The 26,355-nt window shown below is 38.3% G+C and overlaps 1 protein-coding gene and 1 long non-coding RNA gene across 2 annotated transcripts in view; one reads left to right on the plus strand and one right to left on the minus strand.

The window, feature by feature from the left end:
- The window catches only part of plod3 (procollagen-lysine, 2-oxoglutarate 5-dioxygenase 3), a 32,482-nt gene that overhangs the window by 5,162 nt on the left and 965 nt on the right, over positions 1 to 26,355 (plus strand). Inside the window, exons 7-18 of the mRNA XM_082145877.1 lie at positions 127 to 224; positions 4,332 to 4,433; positions 13,744 to 13,875; positions 14,254 to 14,375; positions 14,839 to 14,943; positions 15,821 to 15,946; positions 17,224 to 17,365; positions 17,993 to 18,106; positions 18,414 to 18,485; positions 18,623 to 18,727; positions 19,020 to 19,166; positions 21,858 to 21,983. Coding sequence (XP_082002003.1) covers positions 127 to 224; positions 4,332 to 4,433; positions 13,744 to 13,875; positions 14,254 to 14,375; positions 14,839 to 14,943; positions 15,821 to 15,946; positions 17,224 to 17,365; positions 17,993 to 18,106; positions 18,414 to 18,485; positions 18,623 to 18,727; positions 19,020 to 19,166; positions 21,858 to 21,983 — 1,391 coding nt within the window. The remainder of the gene's footprint in view (positions 1 to 126; positions 225 to 4,331; positions 4,434 to 13,743; positions 13,876 to 14,253; positions 14,376 to 14,838; positions 14,944 to 15,820; positions 15,947 to 17,223; positions 17,366 to 17,992; positions 18,107 to 18,413; positions 18,486 to 18,622; positions 18,728 to 19,019; positions 19,167 to 21,857; positions 21,984 to 26,355) is intronic.
- The window catches only part of LOC309481176, an 88,809-nt gene that overhangs the window by 4,066 nt on the left and 58,388 nt on the right, over positions 1 to 26,355 (minus strand). The gene's annotated exons all lie outside the window — the stretch shown is intronic.

Here is a 26,355-nt window from a genome sequence, read left to right on the forward strand (position 1 = left end):
CACACACACACACACACACACACACACACACACACACACACACACACACACTGTAGTCCTGTTGTAATCCTGCCTGTGTTCTGTGCTTGTAGTGTTGTGTATTGTGATGGATGTGTGTTTCTCCAGAGGAAGTGGTGCTGAAGTTTGAGAAGTCCAGAGTTCGGGCTCGAAACGTGGTCTATGACACACTTCCTGTCGTTATCCATGGCAACGGGCCAACGAAGGTAAGCACAAACACTGCAGTCATTCTTCTGTTACTGGAGATGTGTGTGTATGATGTGTTTTTATGTGTGTGTGTGTGTGCATATATATATATATATATATTAGGGCTGTCAAAAGATTAATCGCGATTAATCGCATCCAAAATAAAAGTTTGTGTTTAAATAAATATATGTGTGTGTACTGTGTATAATAACATTTTTATATATAAATACACACACATGCTTGTATATATTTAAGAAAAATGTGTAATTTATATATAAAAAAATTATATTTATATATAATATAAATTATAAATAAATATATACAGTATATGTATGCAAATATTTCTTGTTTTCTCGTCTTGTGTCCTCTTTAAGTGCTTTAACATGCATGTTGTGCTCCTGTGAAAACAGGGTTTCCGCGGGGTTGTAAAAGGTAGTAAAAGGTAGTAAATTAAATTATGCCAAATTAAGGCCAGTAAAAAGTAGTAAAAAGTAGTAAACGTCATCTGACGAGGTAGTACATTTTCGAAGCCCCATCTAACTGGGTCTATATCATGGGTGTCCAAACTTAGTTGGCCCGCGGTCCAGTTTTTATTGGCCCGCAGCCAGGGTCCGAAATTAACAAGCGCCAAGTGCGGTTAGATTTTCCGTTTGGCGAGTAAATCTCAAAAGGCTATCCGCCACACTGGCGGGTGAATGTTCATCATACCAAAATAGTAATAAAAAAAATATTACAATTGCCTTTTGTAATGTTATGATGGCTGGAAATTAGTTAAAATCTCCTGCGAATCTAGAGCGAGCGAGCGAGCAAAAGCGCGCATGCAAACCGTGTAGCGAGCGCCCGGCAGAGAGGGAGAGACCTTGCGTGTGTGTGTGTGTGTGTGTGTGTCTCTCTCTCTCTCTCTCTCTCTCTCTCTCTCTCTCTCTCTCTCTCTCTCTCTCATGCAGTGGTGACGCGTTCATATAAACGGCACCTAAACGCTGTAAAAAAAAATATGGTTTGTGACAGACAGCAGCAGGTTATGACAGACAGCAGCAGGTTTGTGACAGACAGCAGCAGGTTATGACAGACAGCAGCAGGTTGTGACAGACAGCAGCAGGTTTGTGACAGACAGCAGCAGGTTTGTGACAGACAGCAGCAGGTTTGTGACAGACAGCAGCAGGTTATGACAGACAGCAGCAGGTTTGTGACAGACAGCAGCAGGTTGTGACAGACAGCAGCAGGTTGTGACAGACAGCAGCAGGTTTGTGACAGACAGCAGCAGGTTGTGACAGACAGCAGCAGGTTGTGACAGACAGCAGCAGGTTGTGACAGACAGCAGCAGGTTGTGACAGACAGCAGCAGGTTTGTGACAGACAGCAGCAGGTTTGTGACAGACAGCAGCAGGTTTGTGACAGACAGCAGCAGGTTATGACAGACAGACAGCAGCAGGTTATGACAGACAGCAGCAGGTTGTGACAGACAGCAGCAGGTTGTGACAGACAGCAGCAGGTTGTGACAGACAGCAGCAGGTTATGACAGACAGCAGCAGGTTATGACAGACAGCAGCAGGTTATGACAGACAGCAGCAGGTTTGTGACAGACAGCAGCAGGTTATGACAGACAGCAGCAGACAGCAGCAGGTTTGTGACAGACAGCAGCAGGTTTGTGACAGACAGCAGCAGGTTGTGACAGACAGCAGCAGGTTATGACAGACAGCAGCAGGTTTGTGACAGACAGCAGCAGGTTATGACAGACAGCAGCAGACAGCAGCAGGTTATGACAGACAGCAGCAGGTTTGTGACAGACAGCAGCAGGTTATGACAGACAGCAGCAGACAGCAGCAGGTTATGACAGACAGCAGCAGGTTATGACAGACAGCAGCAGGTTATGACAGACAGCAGCAGGTTTGTGACAGACAGCAGCAGGTTTGTGACAGACAGCAGCAGGTTATGACAGACAGCAGCAGACAGCAGCAGGTTTGTGACAGACAGCAGCAGGTTTGTGACAGACAGCAGCAGGTTGTGACAGACAGCAGCAGGTTATGACAGACAGCAGCAGGTTTGTGACAGACAGCAGCAGGTTATGACAGACAGCAGCAGACAGCAGCAGGTTATGACAGACAGCAGCAGGTTTGTGACAGACAGCAGCAGGTTGTGACAGACAGCAGCAGGTTATGACAGACAGCAGCAGGTTATGACAGACAGCAGCAGGTTTGTGACAGACAGCAGCAGGTTTGTGACAGACAGCAGCAGGTTTGTGACAGACAGCAGCAGGTTGTGACAGACAGAAGCAGGTTTGTGACAGACAGCAGCAGGTTTGTGACAGACAGCAGCAGGTTTGTGACACACAGCAGCAGGTTTGTGACAGACAGCAGCAGGTTATGACAGACAGCAGCAGGTTTGTGACAGACAGCAGCAGGTTTGTGACAGACAGCAGCAGGTTTTTGACACACAGCAGCAGGTTTGTGACAGACAGCAGCAGGTTGTGACAGACAGAAGCAGGTTTGTGACAGACAGCAGCAGGTTTGTGACAGACAGCAGCAGGTTTGTGACACACAGCAGCAGGTTTGTGACAGACAGCAGCAGGTTGTGACAGACAGAAGCAGGTTTGTGACAGACAGCAGCAGGTTTGTGACAGACAGCAGCAGGTTTGTGACAGACAGCAGCAGGTTTATGACAGACAGCAGCAGGTTATGACAGACAGCAGCAGGTTTGTGACAGACAGCAGCAGGTTTGTGACAGACAGCAGCAGGTTTGTGACAGACAGCAGCAGGTTGTGACAGACAGCAGCAGGTTATGACAGACAGCAGCAGGTTGTGACAGACAGCAGCAGGTTTGTGACAGACAGCAGCAGGTTTGTGACAGACAGCAGCAGGTTATGACAGACAGCAGCAGGTTATGACAGACAGCAGCAGGTTTGTGACAGACAGCAGCAGGTTATGACAGACAGCAGCAGGTTATGACAGACAGCAGCAGGTTATGACAGACAGCAGCAGGTTTGTGACAGACAGCAGCAGGTTATGACAGACAGCAGCAGGTTTGTGACAGACAGCAGCAGGTTGTGACAGACAGCAGCAGGTTATGACAGACAGCAGCAGGTTGTGACAGACAGCAGCAGGTTTGTGACAGACAGCAGCAGGTTTGTGACAGACAGCAGCAGGTTATGACAGACAGCAGCAGGTTATGACAGACAGCAGCAGGTTTGTGACAGACAGCAGCAGGTTATGACAGACAGCAGCAGGTTGTGACAGACAGCAGCAGGTTGTGACAGACAGCAGCAGGTTTGTGACAGACAGCAGCAGGTTTGTGACAGACAGCAGCAGGTTGTGACAGACAGCAGCAGGTTTGTGACAGACAGCAGCAGGTTGTGACAGACAGCAGCAGGTTTGTGACAGACAGCAGCAGGTTTGTGACAGACAGCAGCAGGTTGTGACAGACAGCAGCAGGTTTGTGACAGACAGCAGCAGGTTGTGACAGACAGCAGCAGGTTTGTGACAGACAGCAGCAGGTTATGACAGACAGCAGCAGGTTTGTGACAGACAGCAGCAGGTTTGTGACAGACAGCAGCAGGTTATGACAGACAGCAGCAGGTTTGTGACAGACAGCAGCAGGTTATGACAGACAGCAGCAGGTTTGTGACAGACAGCAGCAGGTTGTGACAGACAGCAGCAGGTTTGTGACAGACAGCAGCAGGTTTGTGACAGACAGCAGCAGGTTATGACAGACAGCAGCAGGTTTGTGACAGACAGCAGCAGGTTATGACAGACAGCAGCAGGTTTGTGACAGACAGCAGCAGGTTTATGACAGACAGCAGCAGGTTTGTGACAGACAGCAGCAGGTTTGTGACAGACAGCAGCAGGTTGTGACAGACAGCAGCAGGTTTGTGACAGACAGCAGCAGGTTTGTGACAGACAGCAGCAGGGTTATTAGGCTGCTGTCACTTTAAGAGCGAATGCACAGGTCCAGTGTACGGATACACTCGCGGATCATAATAACTGATTTATCTCTTTATCTGACCAATGACGGTGTTAGAGAAACCTGTTTGAAAAGATTATATGTGCGATTCTCTTTCTCATTGCCAGCATATAAACTGTGTGTGTGTGTGTGTGTGTGTGTGTGTGTGTGTGTGTGTGTGTGTGTGTGTAGCTCCAGCTGAATTATCTGGGTAACTACGTGCCGACGGCGTGGACGTATGAAAACGGATGTGGAAACTGTGATGATGATTTGCTGGACCAGAGTCATCTGTCTGTGAGTGTCCGAGTATTAACACAAACACAGTCACAACACAGTCAACATGAATCTGACAGATCTGTGTCATGTGGTTTAGGAGAAGGTCTGTGTCATGTGGTTTAGGAGAAGGTCTGTGTCATGTGGTTTAGGAGAAGGTCTGTGTCATGTGGTTTAGGAGAAGGTCTGTGTCATGTGGTTTAGGAGAAGGTCTATTCTGCTTATCGATTCCTAATTTTGATTCCAATAAGATAAAAAAAACCTTAGATATCATTCACATTTACTCTTATTGCAAAACATTTAATTGTCGCTGAATATCATGAAGAAAAATCCACGTAACGCTTGCCTGTGGTTTAAAAATACCATAGAAAAACAACTGGCCTAGCTAATATAAACTTCAAGCATCAATAAAGACAAGTAAAATAAATAAAATAGCAATCGCAACAAATAGATACAACTCTCAACAAAGATATGATTGAAATAAACAGTGTTTTAAGATTTTCAGGTGTTCAGGTTCAGAAACTAAAATAACCACTTTATCAATAAAACATACATTACAAATATAGTTACAAAAGTTATTCAGTGAAGAACGAGTGTACTTTCTCTTTGTCTTCTGTTGTCTGATTAGTGTTATTATAGAGCAGGAATATTAGTGTTATTATAGAGCAGGAATATTAGTGTTATTATAGTGCAGGAAATTAGTGTTATTATAGTGTTATTATAGTGCAGGAATATTAGTGTTATTATAGAGCAGGAATATTAGTGTTTTTATAGTGCAGGAAATTAGTGTTATTATAGTGTTATTATAGTGCAGGAATATTAGTGTTATTATAGTGCAGGAATATTAGTGTTATTATAGTGCAGGAATATTAGTGTTATTATAGAGACGGCAGGAATATTAGTGTTATTATAGTGCAGGAATATTAGTGTTATTATAGTGCAGGAATATTAGTGTTATTATAGTGCTGGAATATTAGTGTTATTATAGAGCAGGAATATTAGTGTTATTATAGTGCAGGAAATTAGTGTTATTATAGTGTTATTATAGTGCAGGAATATTAGTGTTATTATAGTGCAGGAATATTAGTGTTATTATAGTGCAGGAATATTAGTGTTATTATAGAGACGGCAGGAATATTAGTGTTATTATAGTGCAGGAATATTAGTGTTATTATAGTGCTGGAATATTAGTGTTATTATAGTGCAGGAATATTAGTGTTACTATAGTGTTATTATAGTGTTATTAAAGTGCTGGAATATTAGTGTTATTATAGTGCAGGAATATTAGTGTTATTATAGTGCAGGAATATTAGTGTTATTATAGAGAGGAATATTAGTGTTATTATAGAGCAGGAATATTAGTGTTATTATAGAGAGGAATATTAGTGTTATTATAGAGCAGGAATATTAGTGTTATTATAGAGCAGGAATATTAGTGTTATTATAGAGCGGGAATATTAGTGTTATTATAGAGCAGGAATATTAGTGTTATTATAGAGCAGGAATATTAGTGTTATTATAGAGCAGGAATATTAGTGTTATTATAGAGCAGGAATATTAGTGTTATTATAGAGCAGGAATATTAGTGTTATTATAGAGCAGGAATATTAGTGTTATTATAGAGCAGGAATATTAGTGTTATTATAGAGCAGGAATATTAGTGTTATTATAGAGCAGGAATATTAGTGTTATTATAGAGCAGGAATATTAGTGTTATTATAGAGCAGGAATATTAGTGTTATTATGGAGCAGGAATATTAGTGTTATTATAGAGCAGGAATATTAGTGTTATTATAGAGAGTGCAGGAATATTAGTGTTATTATAGAGCAGGAATATTAGTGTTATTATAGTGCAGGAATATTAGTGTTATTATAGTGCAGGAATATTAGTGTTATTATAGAGAGTGCAGGAATATTAGTGTTATTATAGAGACGGCAGGAATATTAGTGTTATTATAGTGCAGGAATATTAGTGTTATTATAGTGCTGGAATATTAGTGTTATTATAGAGCAGGAATATTAGTGTTATTATAGTGCAGGAAATTAGTGTTATTATAGTGTTATTATAGTGCAGGAATATTAGTGTTATTATAGTGCAGGAATATTAGTGTTATTATAGTGCAGGAATATTAGTGTTATTATAGTGCTGGAATATTAGTGTTATTATAGTGCAGGAATATTAGTGTTATTATAGAGCAGGAATATTAGTGTTACTATAGTGTTATTATAGTGTTATTAAAGTGCTGGAATATTAGTGTTATTATAGTGCAGGAATATTAGTGTTATTATAGTGCAGGAATATTAGTGTTATTATAGAGAGGAATATTAGTGTTATTATAGAGCGGGAATATTAGTGTTATTATAGAGAGGAATATTAGTGTTATTATAGTGCAGGAATATTAGTGTTATTATAGAGAGGAATATTAGTGTTATTATAGTGCAGGAATATTAGTGTTATTATAGAGAGGAATATTAGTGTTATTATAGTGCAGGAATATTAGTGTTATTATAGAGAGGAATATTAGTGTTATTATAGAGCAGGAATATTAGTGTTATTATAGAGAGGAATATTAGTGTTATTATAGAGAGGAATATTAGTGTTATTATAGTGCAGGAATATTAGTGTTATTATAGAGAGGAATATTAGTGTTATTATAGTGCAGGAATATTAGTGTTATTATAGAGAGGAATATTAGTGTTATTATAGTGCAGGAATATTAGTGTTATTATAGAGAGGAATATTAGTGTTATTATAGTGCAGGAATATTAGTGTTATTATAGAGAGGAATATTAGTGTTATTATAGAGCAGGGATATTAGTGTTATTATAAAGAGGAATATTAGTGTTATTATAGAGAGGAATATTAGTGTTATTATAGTGCAGGAATATTAGTGTTATTATAGAGCAGGAATATTAGTGTTATTATAGAGCAGGAATATTAGTGTTATTATAGTGTTATTATAGTGCAGGAATATTAGTGTTATTATAGAGCAGGAATATTAGTGTTATTATAGTGTTATTATAGTGTTATTATAGTGTTATTATAGTGTTATTATAGTGCAGGAATATTAGTGTTATTATAGTGCAGGAATTTTAGTGTTATTATAGAGCAGGAATATTAGTGTTATTATAGAGACGGCAGGAATATTAGTGTTATTATAGTGCAGGAATATTAGTGTTATTATAGAGACGGCAGGAATATTAGTGTTATTATAGAGCAGGACTATTAGTGTTATAGTGTTATTATAGTGTTATTATAGTGCAGGAATATTAGTGTTATTATAGTGTTATTATAGTGTTATTATAGTGCAGGAATATTAGTGTTATTAAAGTGCAGGAATATTAGTGTTATTATAGTGCAGGAATATTAGTGTTATTATAGAGACGGCAGGAATATTAGTGTTATTATAGAGCAGGAATATTAGTGTTATTATAGTGTTATTATAGTGCAGGAATATTAGTGTTATTATAGAGCGGGAATATTAGTGTTATTATAGTGCAGGAATATTAGTGTTATTATAGAGCAGGAATATTAGTGTTATTATAGAGCAGGAATATTAGTGTTATTATAGAGCGGGAATATTAGTGTTATTATAGTGCAGGAATATTAGTGTTATTATAGAGCAGGAATATTAGTGTTATTATAGAGCAGGAATATTAGTGTTATTATAGAGCGGGAATATTAGTGTTATTATAGAGCAGGAATATTAGTGTTATTATAGCAGGAATATTAGTGTTATTATAGCAGGAATATTAGTGTTATTATAGTGCAGGAATATTAGTGTTATTATAGTGCAGGAATATTAGTGTTATTATAGTGCAGGAATATTAGTGTTATTATAGAGAGGAATATTAGTGTTATTATAGTGCAGGAATATTAGTGTTATTATAGAGCGGGAATATTAGTGTTATTATAGTGCAGGAATATTAGTGTTATTATAGTGCAGGAATATTAGTGTTATTATAGAGCAGGACTATTAGTGTTATAGTGTTATTATAGTGTTATTATAGTGTTATAGTGTTATTATAGTGCAGGAATATTAGTGTTATTATAGAGAGGAATATTAGTGTTATTATAGTGCAGGAATATTAGTGTTATTATAGAGACGGCAGGAATATTAGTGTTATTATAGAGCAGGAATATTAGTGTTATTATAGTGTTATTATAGTGCAGGAATATTAGTGTTATTATAGAGCAGGAATATTAGTGTTATTATAGTTTTATTATAGTGTTATTATAGTGTTATTATAGTGCAGGAATATTAGTGTTATTATAGAGCGGGAATATTAGTGTTATTATAGTGCAGGAATATTAGTGTTATTATAGAGCAGGAATATTAGTGTTATTATAGAGCAGGAATATTAGTGTTATTATAGAGCGGGAATATTAGTGTTATTATAGAGCGGGAATATTAGTGTTATTATAGTGCAGGAATATTAGTGTTATTATAGAGCAGGAATATTAGTGTTATTATAGTGTTATTATAGTGTTATAATAGTGTTATTATAGTGCAGGAATATTAGTGTTATTATAGTGCAGGAATATTAGTGTTATTATAGAGCGGGAATATTAGTGTTATTATAGAGCGGGAATATTAGTGTTATTATAGAGCGGGAATATTAGTGTTATTATAGAGCGGGAATATTAGTGTTATTATAGAGCAGGAATATTAGTGTTATTATAGTGCGGGAATATTAGTGTTATTATAGAGCGGGAATATTAGTGTTATTATAGAGCAGGAATATTAGTGTTATTATAGTGCGGGAATATTAGTGTTATTATAGAGCAGGAATATTAGTGTTATTATAGTGTTATTATAGTGTTATTATAGTGTTAATATAGTGCAGGAATATTAGTGTTATTATAGAGCGGGAATATTAATGTTATTATAGTGTTATTATAGTGTTATTATAGTGCAGGAATATTAGTGTTATTATAGAGCAGGAATATTAGTGTTATTATAGAGCAGGAATATTAGTGTTATTATAGAGCGGGAATATTAGTGTTATTATAGTGCAGGAATATTAGTGTTATTATAGAGCAGGAATATTAGTGTTATTATAGAGCAGGAATATTAGTGTTATTATAGAGCGGGAATATTAGTGTTATTAGAGCAGGAATATTAGTGTTATTATAGCAGGAATATTAGTGTTATTATAGTGCAGGAATATTAGTGTTATTATAGTGCAGGAATATTAGTGTTATTATAGAGAGGAATATTAGTGTTATTATAGTGCAGGAATATTAGTGTTATTATAGAGCGGGAATATTAGTGTTATTATAGTGCAGGAATATTAGTGTTATTATAGAGCAGGACTATTAGTGTTATAGTGTTATTATAGTGTTATTATAGTGTTATAGTGTTATTATAGTGCAGGAATATTAGTGTTATTATAGAGAGGAATATTAGTGTTATTATAGTGCAGGAATATTAGTGTTATTATAGAGACGGCAGGAATATTAGTGTTATTATAGAGCAGGAATATTAGTGTTATTATAGTGTTATTATAGTGCAGGAATATTAGTGTTATTATAGAGCAGGAATATTAGTGTTATTATAGTTTTATTATAGTGTTATTATAGTGTTATTATAGTGCAGGAATATTAGTGTTATTATAGAGCGGGAATATTAGTGTTATTATAGTGCAGGAATATTAGTGTTATTATAGAGCAGGAATATTAGTGTTATTATAGAGCAGGAATATTAGTGTTATTATAGAGCGGGAATATTAGTGTTATTATAGAGCGGGAATATTAGTGTTATTATAGTGCAGGAATATTAGTGTTATTATAGAGCAGGAATATTAGTGTTATTATAGTGTTATTATAGTGTTATTATAGTGCAGGAATATTAGTGTTATTATAGTGCAGGAATATTAGTGTTATTATAGAGCGGGAATATTAGTGTTATTATAGAGCGGGAATATATTAGTGTTATTATAGAGCGGGAATATTAGTGTTATTATAGAGCGGGAATATTAGTGTTATTATAGAGCGGGAATATTAGTGTTATTAGTGTTATTATAGAGCGGGAATATTAGTGTTATTATAGAGCGGGAATATTAGTGTTATTATAGAGCGGGAATATTAGTGTTATTATAGTGCGGGAATATTAGTGTTATTATAGAGCGGGAATATTAGTGTTATTATAGTGCGGGAATATTAGTGTTATTATAGAGCGGGAATATTAGTGTTATTATAGTGCAGGAATATTAGTGTTATTATAGAGCAGGAATATTAGTGTTATTATAGTGTTATTATAGTGTTATTATAGTGCAGGAATATTAGTGTTATTATAGAGCGGGAATATTAGTGTTATTATAGTGCAGGAATATTAGTGTTATTATAGAGCAGGAATATTAGTGTTATTATAGAGCGGGAATATTAGTGTTATTATAGAGCGGGAATATTAGTGTTATTATAGTGCAGGAATATTAGTGTTATTATAGAGCAGGAATATTAGTGTTATTATAGTGTTATTATAGTGTTATTATAGTGCAGGAATATTAGTGTTATTATAGTGCAGGAATATTAGTGTTATTATAGAGCGGGAATATTAGTGTTATTATAGAGCGGGAATATTAGTGTTATTATAGAGCGGGAATATTAGTGTTATTATAGAGCAGGAATATTAGTGTTATTATAGTGCGGGAATATTAGTGTTATTATAGTGCAGGAATATTAGTGTTATTATAGAGCAGGACTATTAGTGTTATTATAGTGCAGGAATATTAGTGTTATTATAGAGCGGGAATATTAGTGTTATTATAGTGCAGGAATATTAGTGTTATTATAGAGCAGGACTATTAGTGTTATAGTGTTATTATAGTGTTATTATAGTGTTATAGTGTTATTATAGTGCAGGAATATTAGTGTTATTATAGAGAGGAATATTAGTGTTATTATAGTGCAGGAATATTAGTGTTATTATAGAGACGGCAGGAATATTAGTGTTATTATAGAGCAGGAATATTAGTGTTATTATAGTGTTATTATAGTGCAGGAATATTAGTGTTATTATAGAGCAGGAATATTAGTGTTATTATAGTTTTATTATAGTGTTATTATAGTGTTATTATAGTGCAGGAATATTAGTGTTATTATAGAGCGGGAATATTAGTGTTATTATAGTGCAGGAATATTAGTGTTATTATAGAGCAGGAATATTAGTGTTATTATAGAGCAGGAATATTAGTGTTATTATAGAGCGGGAATATTAGTGTTATTATAGAGCGGGAATATTAGTGTTATTATAGTGCAGGAATATTAGTGTTATTATAGAGCAGGAATATTAGTGTTATTATAGTGTTATTATAGTGTTATTATAGTGCAGGAATATTAGTGTTATTATAGTGCAGGAATATTAGTGTTATTATAGAGCGGGAATATTAGTGTTATTATAGAGCGGGAATATTAGTGTTATTATAGAGCGGGAATATTAGTGTTATTATAGAGCGGGAATATTAGTGTTATTATAGAGCGGGAATATTAGTGTTATTATAGAGCGGGAATATTAGTGTTATTAGTGTTATTATAGAGCGGGAATATTAGTGTTATTATAGAGCGGGAATATTAGTGTTATTATAGAGCGGGAATATTAGTGTTATTATAGTGCGGGAATATTAGTGTTATTATAGAGCGGGAATATTAGTGTTATTATAGTGCGGGAATATTAGTGTTATTATAGAGCGGGAATATTAGTGTTATTATAGTGCAGGAATATTAGTGTTATTATAGAGCAGGAATATTAGTGTTATTATAGTGTTATTATAGTGTTATTATAGTGCAGGAATATTAGTGTTATTATAGAGCGGGAATATTAGTGTTATTATAGTGCAGGAATATTAGTGTTATTATAGAGCAGGAATATTAGTGTTATTATAGAGCGGGAATATTAGTGTTATTATAGAGCGGGAATATTAGTGTTATTATAGTGCAGGAATATTAGTGTTATTATAGAGCAGGAATATTAGTGTTATTATAGTGTTATTATAGTGTTATTATAGTGCAGGAATATTAGTGTTATTATAGTGCAGGAATATTAGTGTTATTATAGAGCGGGAATATTAGTGTTATTATAGAGCGGGAATATTAGTGTTATTATAGAGCGGGAATATTAGTGTTATTATAGAGCAGGAATATTAGTGTTATTATAGTGCGGGAATATTAGTGTTATTATAGTGCAGGAATATTAGTGTTATTATAGAGCAGGACTATTAGTGTTATTATAGAGCAGGAATATTAATGTTATTATAGTGTTATTATAGTGTTATTATAGTGCAGGAATATTAGTGTTATTATAGTGCAGGAATATTAATGTTATTATAGTGTTATTATAGTGTTATTATAGAGCAGGAATATTAGTGTTATTATAGAGCGGGAATATTAGTGTTATTATAGTGTTATTATAGTGTTATTATAGTGCAGGAATATTAGTGTTATTATAGAGCGGGAATATTAGTGTTATTATAGTGCAGGAATATTAGTGTTATTATAGAGCAGGAATATTAGTGTTATTATAGAGCAGGAATATTAGTGTTATTATAGTGCAGGAATATTAATGTTATTATAGTGTTATTATAGTGTTATTATAGTGCAGGAATATTAGTGTTATTATAGTGCAGGAATATTAGTGTTATTATAGTGCAGGAATATTAATGTTATTATAGTGTTATTATAGTGTTATTATAGTGCAGGAATATTAGTGTTATTATAGAGCGGGAATATTAGTGTTATTATAGTGCAGGAATATTAGTGTTATTATAGAGCAGGAATATTAGTGTTATTATAGAGCAGGAATATTAGTGTTATTATAGTGCAGGAATATTAATGTTATTATAGTGTTATTATAGTGTTATTATAGTGCAGGAATATTAGTGTTATTATAGTGCAGGAATATTAGTGTTATTATAGTGCAGGAATATTAATGTTATTATAGTGTTATTATAGTGTTATTATAGTGCAGGAATATTAGTGTTATTATAGAGCAGGAATATTAATGTTATTATAGTGTTATTATAGTGTTATTATAGTGCAGGAATATTAGTGTTATTATAGAGCGGGAATATTAGTGTTATTATAGAGCGGGAATATTAGTGTTATTATAGAGCGGGAATATTAGTGTTATAGAGCGGGAATATTAGTGTTATTATAGAGCGGGAATATTAGTGTTATTATAGAGCGGGAATCGATGAGAGGAATCGAATTTTAAATTTTATAACAAGTATCCGATTCCTGACCTCAAGTATTCGATTTTTAATTCCCAACCCTATTCAGGAGGATGAGTTATAACAGAGATGTGTGTGTGTGTGTGTGTGTGTGTGTGTGTAGGACGAGGAGATGCCGCTGGTTCACATCGCTGTGTTTATCGAGCAGCCGACGCCATTTCTGGATGAATTTCTGGAGAGACTCGCAACTCTGCACTACCCACACACACGCTTACGACTCTTCATACACAACAACGTACGTACGGCTCTCACACCAGTGTTTCAGGATCAGAGAGAATACGGGTATAGTTTGATTAATCCTTCATGGACACACTTAACCATAACCATGCCACTAAACTAAACACTTAACATGCTGAGGGTCACGCTGAGGCCGTGTGTTTCAGCTGCAGGTTTAACTGTACTTTTGAGGGCCGATGTCCTCACTGATATAGTGAAATATTATGACAACTCACTAATGAGGACATTTCACTGGTTTTTATTTATTCATTTAGTGTTTTGCCTGTTTCTGTGATGGGTGGGCCATAGAAAATATCATCAAGCTGATCAAAATCAATGGAAGTCTATGCAGTGTCCTTAGTGAAACAATTGTGTGTGTGTGTGTGTGTTTTTGCAGGTTGTGTATCATGAACAGCACATCGAGCGGTTCTGGACGCGTCATCGCTCTCTGTTCCCTGCGGCGAGAATAGTCGGACCTGAGGAAAACCTGAGACAGGACCAGGCCAGAACCATGGCAGTGTAAACACTCATCTCACTCACTCACTCACTCACTCACTCACTCACTCACTCACTCACTCGCTCACTCGCACAATCATACACAATCATTCACACAATCACACACGCACATACACATACACACACTCGCACACACACAAACACACACTCACTTGTGCACACACACCCCCACTCTCGCACACACATACACACACACACTCTCTCTCAAACACTCACTCTCTCTCTCACTTAATCTCTCTCTCACACACACGCTCTCTCACACACACACACACACACACACACACACACACACACACACACACACACACACACACACACACACACTCTCTCTCTCACACACACGCTCTCTCTCTCACACACACACACACACACACACACACACCCACACACACACACACGATCAGTAGATGGTTGAATGTGTTGAATAAGCTTTCCCATGATTCCGTCGGCTGTGTGTGTGTTTCAGGGAGGCGTGTAAGAAGGACGTGTCGTGTGATTATTTCTTCAGCATCGACTCTGATGTTGCTCTGACCAATCCCGATATTTTACGGATTCTCATCGAAGAGAACAAGTGAGTGAACGAACACGAGCAGACGAGCCTCATGATCATACAGTGAAAATCATTTTTTTACAAAATTTAAACTAAAACCGGCACATGTGATATTTATGATATTACTGTGAAAATCAATACTATTTATTTAATTCAATAATTCATAATATAATGTAATATCATACACAGTATCGCAGATTTGATTTGGTTAAAAAATTGAAATTTAAACTGCACAATGATTGCGGTTCGCTCAAATAATTGCGTGTAATATCAAATAACCAAACAACTATTTAATAATCTTGAAAAAAATGAATTTAATAAACCTTAAAACAGAATCCATATCCTTATTTCAGTTTATTGCCAAGGCAACACTTCTCATTTTTAACTAATATTTAAATTGTATTTTATTTCAGTGAAAAGAGATGCTTTAATTAGTTGCATTTCCAGTCCAAATATCAAACATTTCTTAAATCAAGATGCATTTACTAGATGAGTAAAATGATATAAGATATTATGTCCTGTTTTCTGGGGAATTAATCAAAATGAAGTGAGTTGATGCTTAAAACAAGCAAAATGATCTGCCAATGGGGAGAAAAATAATGTTGTTTCTGTTTGAATTAAGATTATTTTTCTGACCCCATTGGCAGATCATTTTGCTTGTTTTAAGCATCAACTCACTTCATTTTGATTAATTCCCCAGAAAACAGGACATAATATCTTATATCATTTTACTCATCTAGTAAATGCATCTTGATTTAAGAAATGTTTGATATTTGGGCTGGAAACAAGAAAGAAATAGTAAGAAAAGCGTGTTTTGGAGTGCAGGAGTGTTTCCTCGTCACATTACTGGATGTTATTTAATCCTAAGACTGATGATGTTTCCCGCTGGTGTTCACAGGGCTGTGATCGCGCCCATGCTGTCTCGGCACGGGAAGCTCTGGTCAAACTTCTGGGGCGCTTTGAGTCCCGAGGGCTTCTACTCGCGCTCAGAGGACTACATCGACATCGTGCAGAGCAAGAGAGTGTGAGTGTCTCTCACCGTGTGTGTGTGTGTCAGTAGAGCGAGTGTGTTGTTGTCGAGTCGGCTTTATTTCTACAATAAAGACTGTTTCAGAGCAGCTGCATAGTTATAAACAGGAAAGTTATTACAGTATTAATGTTGTAAAATTCATCAATTGTGAAACTCAGATGTAAAGCAGCTCTACAGAAGACAATAGTGTCATTATTCAGATCAAGAATCGTCAATGTTGCAAAGTTCTTCAATTGTGAAATGAATTCAATTCAGTACAATTTTGATTCAGTTTAATAACAGAATGAATGATACAGATTTCATCAATTATAAAACAAATTCTTTTTGATTTTGATGCAGAGAGGAGATCCAGTCAGATGATTAAGTCAAATTTTATTTCTCAACAGCAGACAATCAAATGAAATGAAGAGTAAAATTAATTAACAGTTAAAAGTTTAATAAAGAAATGTAAATGAACAGTTGAAATCACTTCTAATATTTCTAAGACTGACCTGTACAGAAATTGATCTCGCTATTATACGGTTGCTTATCGGAACAGAGTCAAGTTCCTCTTTTCATAGTGTATCGCATCGAATCTGACACACAAGACACACACCTATATCTAGTTTTCATGTTTTCACACTCGGAGGTGTTTGCCCTCAGACTGCAAGATGTTTAGCTGAGATAACATTCGTTTACCACTTTATTCTGAGACATTCGAGCGTTTGTGGTCTGTCTATCAGAAACTTAGCAACTTTTACCCTCATCTTAACAGCAAGAACAGAAGTTAACCATAAGTCAGTCAGCTACATTTGAGGCATAAAGATTAATAATAGAAAAGCATTAAACATACATTTCAAATTATATAAATGATTAATGATAAAACATAAGCAAATGATTAAACATAAGTAAGATATATATATATATTTCTTTTTCTGCTTCACCAGATTTGATTTGAATTCAGTTTAATAACAGTGTCAGTACTGCAAAATGAATAAATTAGGAACCGAATTCAATTCAGTTCAACGTTGATTCAGTTCAATAACAGAATGAACTATGCAAATTTCATCAATTAAGAAACAAATTCAATTCATTTCAATGTTGCAGAATGCATCAGTTATGAAACTGTTATTTTATTCAGTTCAGTTGACTAACGGTGTCAGGTCTGCTGGTCATCCATCATGAAACAAACTCAATTTCAGCTGTAAAGCAGCTCTACAGAAGACAGTGTCATTATTCAGTTCAATAACTGTCGAAGTCCTTCATTAGTGGCGTGTCCTGCTGTGTTTCAGTGGTCTGTGGAACGTCCCCTACATCACTCAGGTGTACCTGATCCGCGGAGAGACTCTGCGCACGCGTCTGGCTGCGGTCTCTCTCTATCAGCAGGAGGGAATGGACCCGGACATGATCTTCTGCAAGAGCGTCCGTGAGCAGGTGATCATACAGAGGGAATACAGGCAGACACATTTCTAGGCGACTAGTAGTCGATCATTTAAGCCATTAGTCGACTAATCACGCTAAAATATTAATAAGCCAAAAATCATAATAATGTGCCTTTAATTGCCTAAATAAAATGCATGGCCTAATCAGCACTCAAACGTAATGATTATGAATGTGTCGTGGAAAAATTAGGTGACTGTCTAAACATTTTAATAATTTATTGGTAATTTATTGTGTTTTCGGCTGCAGAGATGCTGACTCGTCATCAAAATGATCTGCCAATGGGGAGAAAAATAATGTTGTTTCTGTTTGAATTAAGATTATTTTTCTGACTCCATTGGCAGATCATTTTGCTTGTTTTAAGCATCAACTCACTTAATTTAGATTAATTCCCCCGGAAAACAGGACATAATATCTAATGTCATTTTACTCATCTAGTAAATGCATCTTGATTTAAGAGTTTTTAGATATTAGCACTGGAAACAAGACAAAAATACCATTAAGAAAAGCATTTTTTGCAGTGTGTAATTTTTAACTAGTTTTTTACTTGACGGTATTAAAATAGTTGATTTTAAAAGTAAGATCAATCCAAATCCCGTGTGTGTGTGTTTCCTCCTGCAGGGCATCTTCATGTTCGTGTCCAACAGGGATGAGTTTGGGCGTCTGGTCTCCTCCACTAATTACAACATCAGTCGTCTTTATCCAGACCTGTGGCAGATATTCGACAACCCAGTGGTGAGAGATTCAGACAGCAGACACACGAAGGGTTGGGCATCGAGAATCAAGTCCATTTCTGGAATTGAAAACTTGAGGTCTGGAATCGGATACTTGTTATAAAATTAAAATCTTGATTCCTCTTATTGATTCCTTTTAATACAACGTTAAACCATTCAAACCATTTTTTACCTTATTGGAATCGAAATCAGAATTGTTAAAATTCAAACGATACCCAACCCTAAACACACGTGAGCAGACAAACCCGTGAGCGCAAACTAACCCTGTGTGTGTGTGTGTGTGTGTGTGTGTATATGTGTGTTCTCAGGACTGGAGAGAGAAATATATCCATGAGAATTACTCCAGGATTTTTGAAGACGATGAGGATGTTGTGGAGCAGGTGAAACTGCATCTCCTGTAGTTTGTTGTTGTTTTTGTCTCTTCTGTTTTGTTTTTCAACAGTGAATCATTGGTTTGGTCAGTGTCGCCACTAATGAGCGCATGTAAGAGAATTAATCATAATGAGTGTGTGTTCAGCCCTGTCCAGACGTGTACTGGTTCCCAGCATTCTCTGAGAGAATGTGTGACGAGCTCGTGGAAACCATGGAGGATTTCGGCGGATGGTCTGGAGGAAGACACACGGTCAGTGTGTGTGATAGTGTGAGTGACTGAGAAAGTGTCTGTGTGTGTGGGAGTGAGTGAGTGAGAGAGTGAGTGAGAGAGTGAGTGAGAGAGTGAGTGAGAGAGTGAGTGAGTGAGTGAGAGAGTGAGTGAGTGAGTGAGAGAGAGTGAGAGAGAGTGAGTGAGAGTGAGAGTGAGAGTGAGAGAGTGAGAGTGAGAGAGAGAGAGTGAGAGAGAGTGAGAGAGAGTGAGAGAGAGTGAGAGAGAGTGTGTGTGTGTGTGTCCCAGCAGCTCATGTGTGTTTCTCTCTCAGGACGAGCGGTTAGCTGGAGGTTATGAGAACGTTCCTACAGTTGATATTCACATGAATCAGATCCAGTATGAGAAAGAGTGGCTGAAGTTCCTCAAAGACTACATCGTTCCTGTGACAGAAAAACTCTACCCAGGGTACTATCCGAAGGTGAGACACACACACAAACACACACACACGTCCTTTAACACCTGGCCTGAGCCATTCATTTCCTGCCCATATTCATATTTTACATTGCAAGTTATTTTTGGTTGCACTTTTTGATTGACAACATTTAACTTGCGATAGGGGTAGGGTGCGGTTTAGGGTTAGTTGCATGTAATTATGCAAAATATATTGTTTTTACTATAGCAAATCTATATAACAAAGACACTGTAAAATAAAGTGTTACCTTTATTTTTTAATAGGCTTTTTATTTGATAATTTACATTGCATCAGTTTGATTCATTTTGTAGTTTGATTTACTGTCTGTTTCAATGAATGAATGAACTGAATTGAATCAAATCAAATATTGAATTGAACAATGAATTTAATCAAAATTGTGATTGTTTGTTTGCATCATCTCTCAAATATGTATTAAAATGATTTGGTAATATATCTGTTGGTAAATAAGGCAGTGTAAATATAAAGCAATAGGCCCATATTTGATTGGAAACATAATTTTTACTGTTTCTTTTTTATTTAAATATTTTGATTCTTCTTTAATTCAACGACTGTTGTTTCCTCTGATTCAGGAAAAAAAATTAAATCATTTGAATAATTTTGAAGCAGATATATACTCAATATTCAACACAGGGTTCGTACGGTCATGAAAAACCTGGAAAAGTCATGGATTTTTTAAATGGCAATTTCCAGGCCTGGAAAAGTTTTGGAAAATGAATAAACTCATAAAGTTTTGGAAAAGTCATGGAAATTTGTTTTTCAAAATATCTGTGTACTTGAATTTGTTTAATTAATAAAATTGGGGAAACAAATTGCAATACTTTTTTCGTTTTACTGTGCGTTCACACCGGACGCGAATAGCGCGTCAAATTCGCGCCTGACGTGTCTAGAAATTTACGCGCGTCAGAGGCGAAATGACGCGTTTCCATTAACTAAAAGCGCTGAAACGGACATGAAAGGGGACCCATTTCTTTTGGCCCATCTAGTTTTAGTCGCTGTCCTCAGTGCCGCAGAAAAGCGCTGAAACGGACATGAAGGGGAACTCATTCAGCGCTTTTCTACGGCACTGAGGACAGCGACTAAGTAGCCACACCTGTGTGGCTCTTGTGTTGCTGTCATCAGCTCAGTGCTTCAAATTAAAATAAGCTGCTTTGCATTTTCATATAGCTTCGTATGTGCCTTTCCATTACAGATTTGAGCAAAACTTTTTTTTTCTTCTAAATATCGATAAATAACTATTGCAAAAGGATGGCGTTTCCATTAACCGACTAAAACTTTTTTTTTTTTTTTTTGATCAGTCATTCCAAAAATCATGGCAACGGAGGACGTTAGTAGGTTTATATCTCACCCACCGCCCTACAAATTATTATTATTAATGTCTTATCCAAGTATTAATGTCAGGGAAAGACCCTTATGCGAACGGCACATAGGCTATATGCTAAGTTTCTTCATGTTTCTCCCTTGATTGTGGCATTTCTTTGAGAGTAGGCTATCCCTGTATTGTTTCTTTTATGAATTTAATAAGGAACCCTGGCTTTCATGTATTCTTTCTGTCCAAAAGGTCCGTGTTCTTTTGTGTCCACTCGTTTTTCCTTTAACCCCCAAATGAAAAACGAAAAATGAAGGGTTGTTGTAAGTAGGCTATTTTTAAAACGCAAAGTTGAACGCCAACATTTAAATTTGAACTGTAGGCTACACCAAATGCTGTGCGAAAAAGAAAAAAATATCGACAAATTTTCTGATTTTTGTTTGACTTTTTGCCTCTTTGTTAAACATTTAAAATATATATGATTTTTTTTCTTTTAAAAAATTTATTTGGTCTTTTATTTTCCGTGTTCACATTTATGAGGAAAAAACAATGTTACGTGACCGTTCTCCATTACGGTAATGAGTCCTCTGAGAGCGGCACTAAAAGACTTTAAAACTTACACAGAGACCTCAAACAGAAAGCACAAAGCCTTCCTAAACGAATTTCGTTTTGTATTAATTGTATCTTGATTTTAAAATGTTTCATTAACCAATTGCTTAATAGCCTAAATAAAAAGTAAATAGCAGAAAATAGATAATCACGACACAGAGGCGCCGGAGTGAACTGGATCATCCATGAACCGAAACTCAGCGTAAAAGGTAGCCTACTCGCCTCACAGACCTAAACAAAACTGAAATAGGCCTATATCTATTATCTACAGAAATATCTACTTTTAAACAGAACAATTCAAAACAAAATAAAACGATGTAGCCTAATCCGTATGAAATGTGCATTTCTCTCCGGCGTGTTCACTACTAAGAAGATCGCGAGTCAGTCAACTTCGTCTTTGCAAGCGACACAGAAAATACTTGTTTATTAATAAACAATTAAAATTGAGAGAGAGAGAGAATATAAGATTAGTTTGACTAATTTTGAGGACTTCTAATGATCTGTTAACAATCTTTTTTTTTTTTATGGCGTTTATCGCATTTTGGAAAAGAGCTCTTCAAGCACATTTAGATTTTTCATCCGCTACTAACGTTACCCGCCCACAAGGAGTTAATTAACATGTATACACAGATGTTTTATGGAAAACTATGTCATGAATATTTACCTTTAAGTCATGGAAAAGTCTTGGAAAAGTCATGGAAATTTAATGGTAAAAATGTGTACGAACCCTGTCAACAGCAGCACAAACTTTTGTGTTTCAGGCTCAGGCTGTGATGAATTTCGTGGTTCGTTATCGTCCTGATGAGCAGCCGTCGCTCCGTCCGCATCACGATTCCTCCACGTTCACCATTAACATCGCACTCAACAGCAAAGGCACCGATTATGAGGTAAACAGGACTTTCCATTGACTTCTGTTGTGTTTTGTGGAGTGTATCGACCCATAAACCCTCACACCGTGTCCTAACCGGACGCAATGCGATAAGATTCCAGCGACAAGCAGTTTGTATGTCCACACCAAGGTTATTTTCGTAAACTGAAACGACTAAGGGCTAAACTTAGACTAAAACTAAAAGTTCAAATTTCAACAAAATTCAAACGAAACAAAACTAACAACAGTTACTGAAAAAAGAAATCCTGTACCGGAAAATCACGTTTTTCCTATTAGACTTTATTACTTTATTTTTCAATGTAAACGCGTGCTAGACTCATTTCTTATTTCCCTCATGTCTAGACCTTGTGCAAATAAAGCTGTACTTTATCTTACTTGGAAATAAACATCTCATGTGAAACTTAATAATAAACAATGTGTCACACATATTAGACAGGAGATCACACTGAGCTAAAAACAAATAGCGTGTCTAGCCCACAAATAGACATATTTTCAGAGAAGTAAGCTAAATGTCTGGTCTGAATGGAACACATAAATATGAGTATAACTATGTGAGTATGTGATATTAAAATATACAATAGATGAAAAGCATAAATGGATCAATATAAGAATAATATTTGAAAGGATTAATCATAGAAATAATCATAAAAGAATAATCATAATCATCATATGCATTTTTTTTTTCTTATACACCACGTTTAACAAGATTTCATCTTTAATATGAATATGTACTTTTATATATTTAAGTTGCATTTAGTTTGGTTCTTTGTTCAATCCTAAAAATGTTTTTCATTTTTATTATTTGCACAAAAGTTAACCCCCCTCCTTCAACTGACACCTTGCGAAGGATCCTAGGAGCTATGTTGTCCGGGGCTATATGCCCCTGGTAGGGTCTCCCAAGGCCAACAGGTCCTAGGTGACGGGTCAGACTAAGAGTGGTTCATTAACCCTTTATGAAGAAATTTAAAACAAGGACCGTGACGTCGCCTGGCATGGCGCTGCCGGGGCCCCACCCTGGAGCCAGGCCCGGGGTTGGGGCTCGTATGTGAGCGCCTGGTGGCCGGGCCTCCCCCCCATGGGGCCCGGCCGGACTCAGCCCGAAGGAGCGACGTGGGGCCGCCCTCCCGTGGGCTCATCACCGGCAGGAGGGACCGTAAGGGGCCGGTGCAAAGTGGATCGGGCGGCAGTCGAAGGCAGGGGCCTCGACAACCCGATCCCTGGACACAGAAACTAGCTCTAGGGACGTGGAACGTCACCACGCTGGTGGGGAAGGAGCCTGAGATTGTGCATGAGGTTGAGAGGTACCGACTAGAGATAGTCGGGATCACCTCCACGTACGGATAAGTGGCTTGGGCTCTCCCTTGAGAGGGGGTGGACTCTTTACCACTCTGGAGTTGCCCATGGTGAGAGGCGGCCAGCTGGTGTGGGTTTGCTTATAGCCCCCCAGCTCAGCCGCCATGTGTTGGAGTTCAACCCAGTGAACGAGAGGGTCGTTTCCCTGCGCCTTCGGGTCGGGGATAGGTCTCTCACTGTTGTGTGCGCCTACGGGCCAAACGGCAGTGCAGAGTACCCGGCCCTCTTGGGGTCTCTGGGAGGGGTGCTGGAAAGTGCTCAAACTGGGGACTCCGTCGTTCTACTGGGGGACTTCAACGCCCACGTGGGCAGCGACAGTGACACCTGGAGGGGCCTGATTGGGAGGAACGGCCCCCCTGATTTGAGTTACAGCTTGTCCACAATGAACACCATGTTAAAGCATACCCTTATGTGGCACCAGGACACCCTATGCATGTGGAACCAGGACACCCTAGGCAGGAGGTCGATGATCGACTTTGTGATCGTTTCATCCGACCTCCGGCCGTATGTCTTGGACACTCGGGTGAAGAGAGGGGCGGCGCTGTCAACTGATAACCACCTGGTGGTGAGTTGGATCCGATGGCGGGGGAGGAAGCTGAACAGACTCGGCAGACCCAAATGTACTGTGAGGGTCTGCTGAGAACGTTTGTCCAAGTCCCATGTCAGAGAGATCTTCAACTCCCACCTCCGGCGGAGCTTCGACCGGATCCAGAGGGAGTCTGGAGATATTGAGTCCGAGTGGACAATGTTCTCCACCTCCATTGTCGACGCGGCCGCTCGGAACTGTGGCCGGAAGGTCTCGGGTGCCTGTCGAGGCGGCAATCCCCAAACCCGGTGGTTACTTACCGGAAGTAAGGGATGCGGTCAAGCTGTCCTATCGGGCCTGGCTGGCTTGTGGGACTCCTGAGGCAGCTGACGGGTACCAGCAGGCCAAGCGGACTGCAGCCCGGGTGGTTGTGGAGGCAAAAAAATCTGACCTGTGAGGAGTTCGGTGAGGCCATGGAGAAGGACTACTGGTTGGCCTCAAAGAGATTCTGGCAAACCGTCCGGTGCCTCAGGAGGGGGAAGCAGTGCCCTACCAACACTGTTTACAGTGGAGGTGGGCAGTTGTTGACCTCAAGTAGGGATGTCGTCGGACAGTGGAAGGAATACTTCAAGGATCTCCTCAATCCCACCGACGCATCTTCTATTGAGGAAGCAGAGGCTGAGGGCTCTGAGGTGGACTCATCCATCACCCAAGCTGAAGTCACCAAGGTAGTCAAGAAGCTCCTTGGTGGCAAGGCACCGGGGGTGGATGAGATCCGACCTGAGTACCTCAAGTCTCTGGATGTTGTAGGGCTGCCTTGGCTGACACGCCTCTACAGCATCGTGTGGCGGTCGGGGACAGTACCTTTGGCCTGGCAGACCGGGGTGGTGGTCCCTCTTTTTAAGAAAGGGGACCGGAGGGTGTGTTCCAACTACAGGGGGATCACACTTCTCAGCCTCCCCGGGAAAGTCTATGCCAGGGTACTGGAGAGGAGAATATGGCCGATAGTAGAACCCCGGATTCAGGAGGAACAATGCGGGTGTCGTCCCAGTCGTGGAACACTGGACCAGCTCTATACCCTCTCCAGGGTGCTGGAGGGTTCATGGGAGTTTGCCCAACCAGTCCACATGTGCTTTGTGGATTTGGACAAGGCATTTGACTGTACGACCGGAACAGAAGCTTGGTTCGCATTGCCGGCAGTAACTCAGACTTGTTCCCGGTGCATGTTGGACTCCAGCAGGGCTGCCCTTTGTCACCGGTTCTGTTCATAATTTTTATGGACAGAATTTCTAGGCGCAGCCAGAGGCCGTAGTGTGTCAGGTTTGGGGACCACACGATTTCGTCTCTGCTTTTTGCGGATGATGTTGTCGTGCAGGCCCCATCAGACCAGGACCTTCAGCATGCGCTGGGACGGTTTGCAGCCGAGTGTGAAGCGGCTGGGATGAGAATCAGCACCTCCAAATCCGAGGCCATGGTTCTCAGTCGGAAAAGGGTGGCTTGCCCACTTCAGTTTGGTGGAGAGTTCCTGCCTCAAGTGGAGGAGTTCAAGTATCTTGGAGTCTTGTTCACGAGTGAGGGAAGGACGGAACGGGAGATTGACAGACAGATTGGTGCAGCTTCTGCAGTAATGCGGTCGATGTACCGGTCTGTCGTGGTGAAGAAGGAGCTGAGCTGCAAGGCGAATCTCTTGATTTACCGGTCAATCTACGTTCCTACTTTCACCTATGGTCATGAGCTGTGGGTCATGACTGAAAGGACAAGATCCCGGATACAGGCGGCTGAAATGGGCTTTCTCCACAGGTTGGCTGGGCGATCCCTTAGAAATGGGGTGAGGAGCTCGGTCACTCGGGAGGAGCTCAGAGTAGAGCCGCTGCTCCTCCACATCGAGAGGGGCCAGCTGAGGTGGCTCGGGCATCTGTTCCGGATGCCTCCTGGACGCCTTCCCGGGAAGGTGTTCCGGGCATGTCCCACCGGGAGGAGACCCGGTGATCACTAAGCAACAGTTAAGAGGACGGATAATTTAATCATCAGACAAAATACAAAAAGAAAGTGATTTTAAAAAGCAAGAGAATGGTTGCTTTTGCCATTTAATGATATACAGAAACGATTACAATGCCACATAACCTAAAACAACATTAACTCTTAATGTCACGTAGTAACGACTACGGCAAATCAGCTGTTCTCCCGTAGTAGACGGTTACAGTAGAACGTCGCTAAGTAGCAGTTAATGTCGCGCATGCGCAGTAGAACGACAGAATGACGTTGCTGTCCCACCAGAGGCTGTTGCTTAAAGTCCCTATTAAATTTTGCTGAAATTAAATGTCTTAAACTGGAAGTGTTCTGTTAACTCTGCTACACTATAATTACTAAAACTGAAACTAAATATATAAAAACTATATAGAAATGTGTTCACAAAATAAAAACTAAACTAAAACTAACAAAACCATTCATGAACTAAACTGAAATTTTAGGAAACTGATATTAAAATAAA

The sequence above is a fragment of the Leuciscus leuciscus genome (assembly GCF_965113295.1).
Source record: "Leuciscus leuciscus genome assembly, chromosome: 18".
NCBI classification, from domain to species: Eukaryota; Metazoa; Chordata; class Actinopteri; order Cypriniformes; family Leuciscidae; genus Leuciscus; species Leuciscus leuciscus.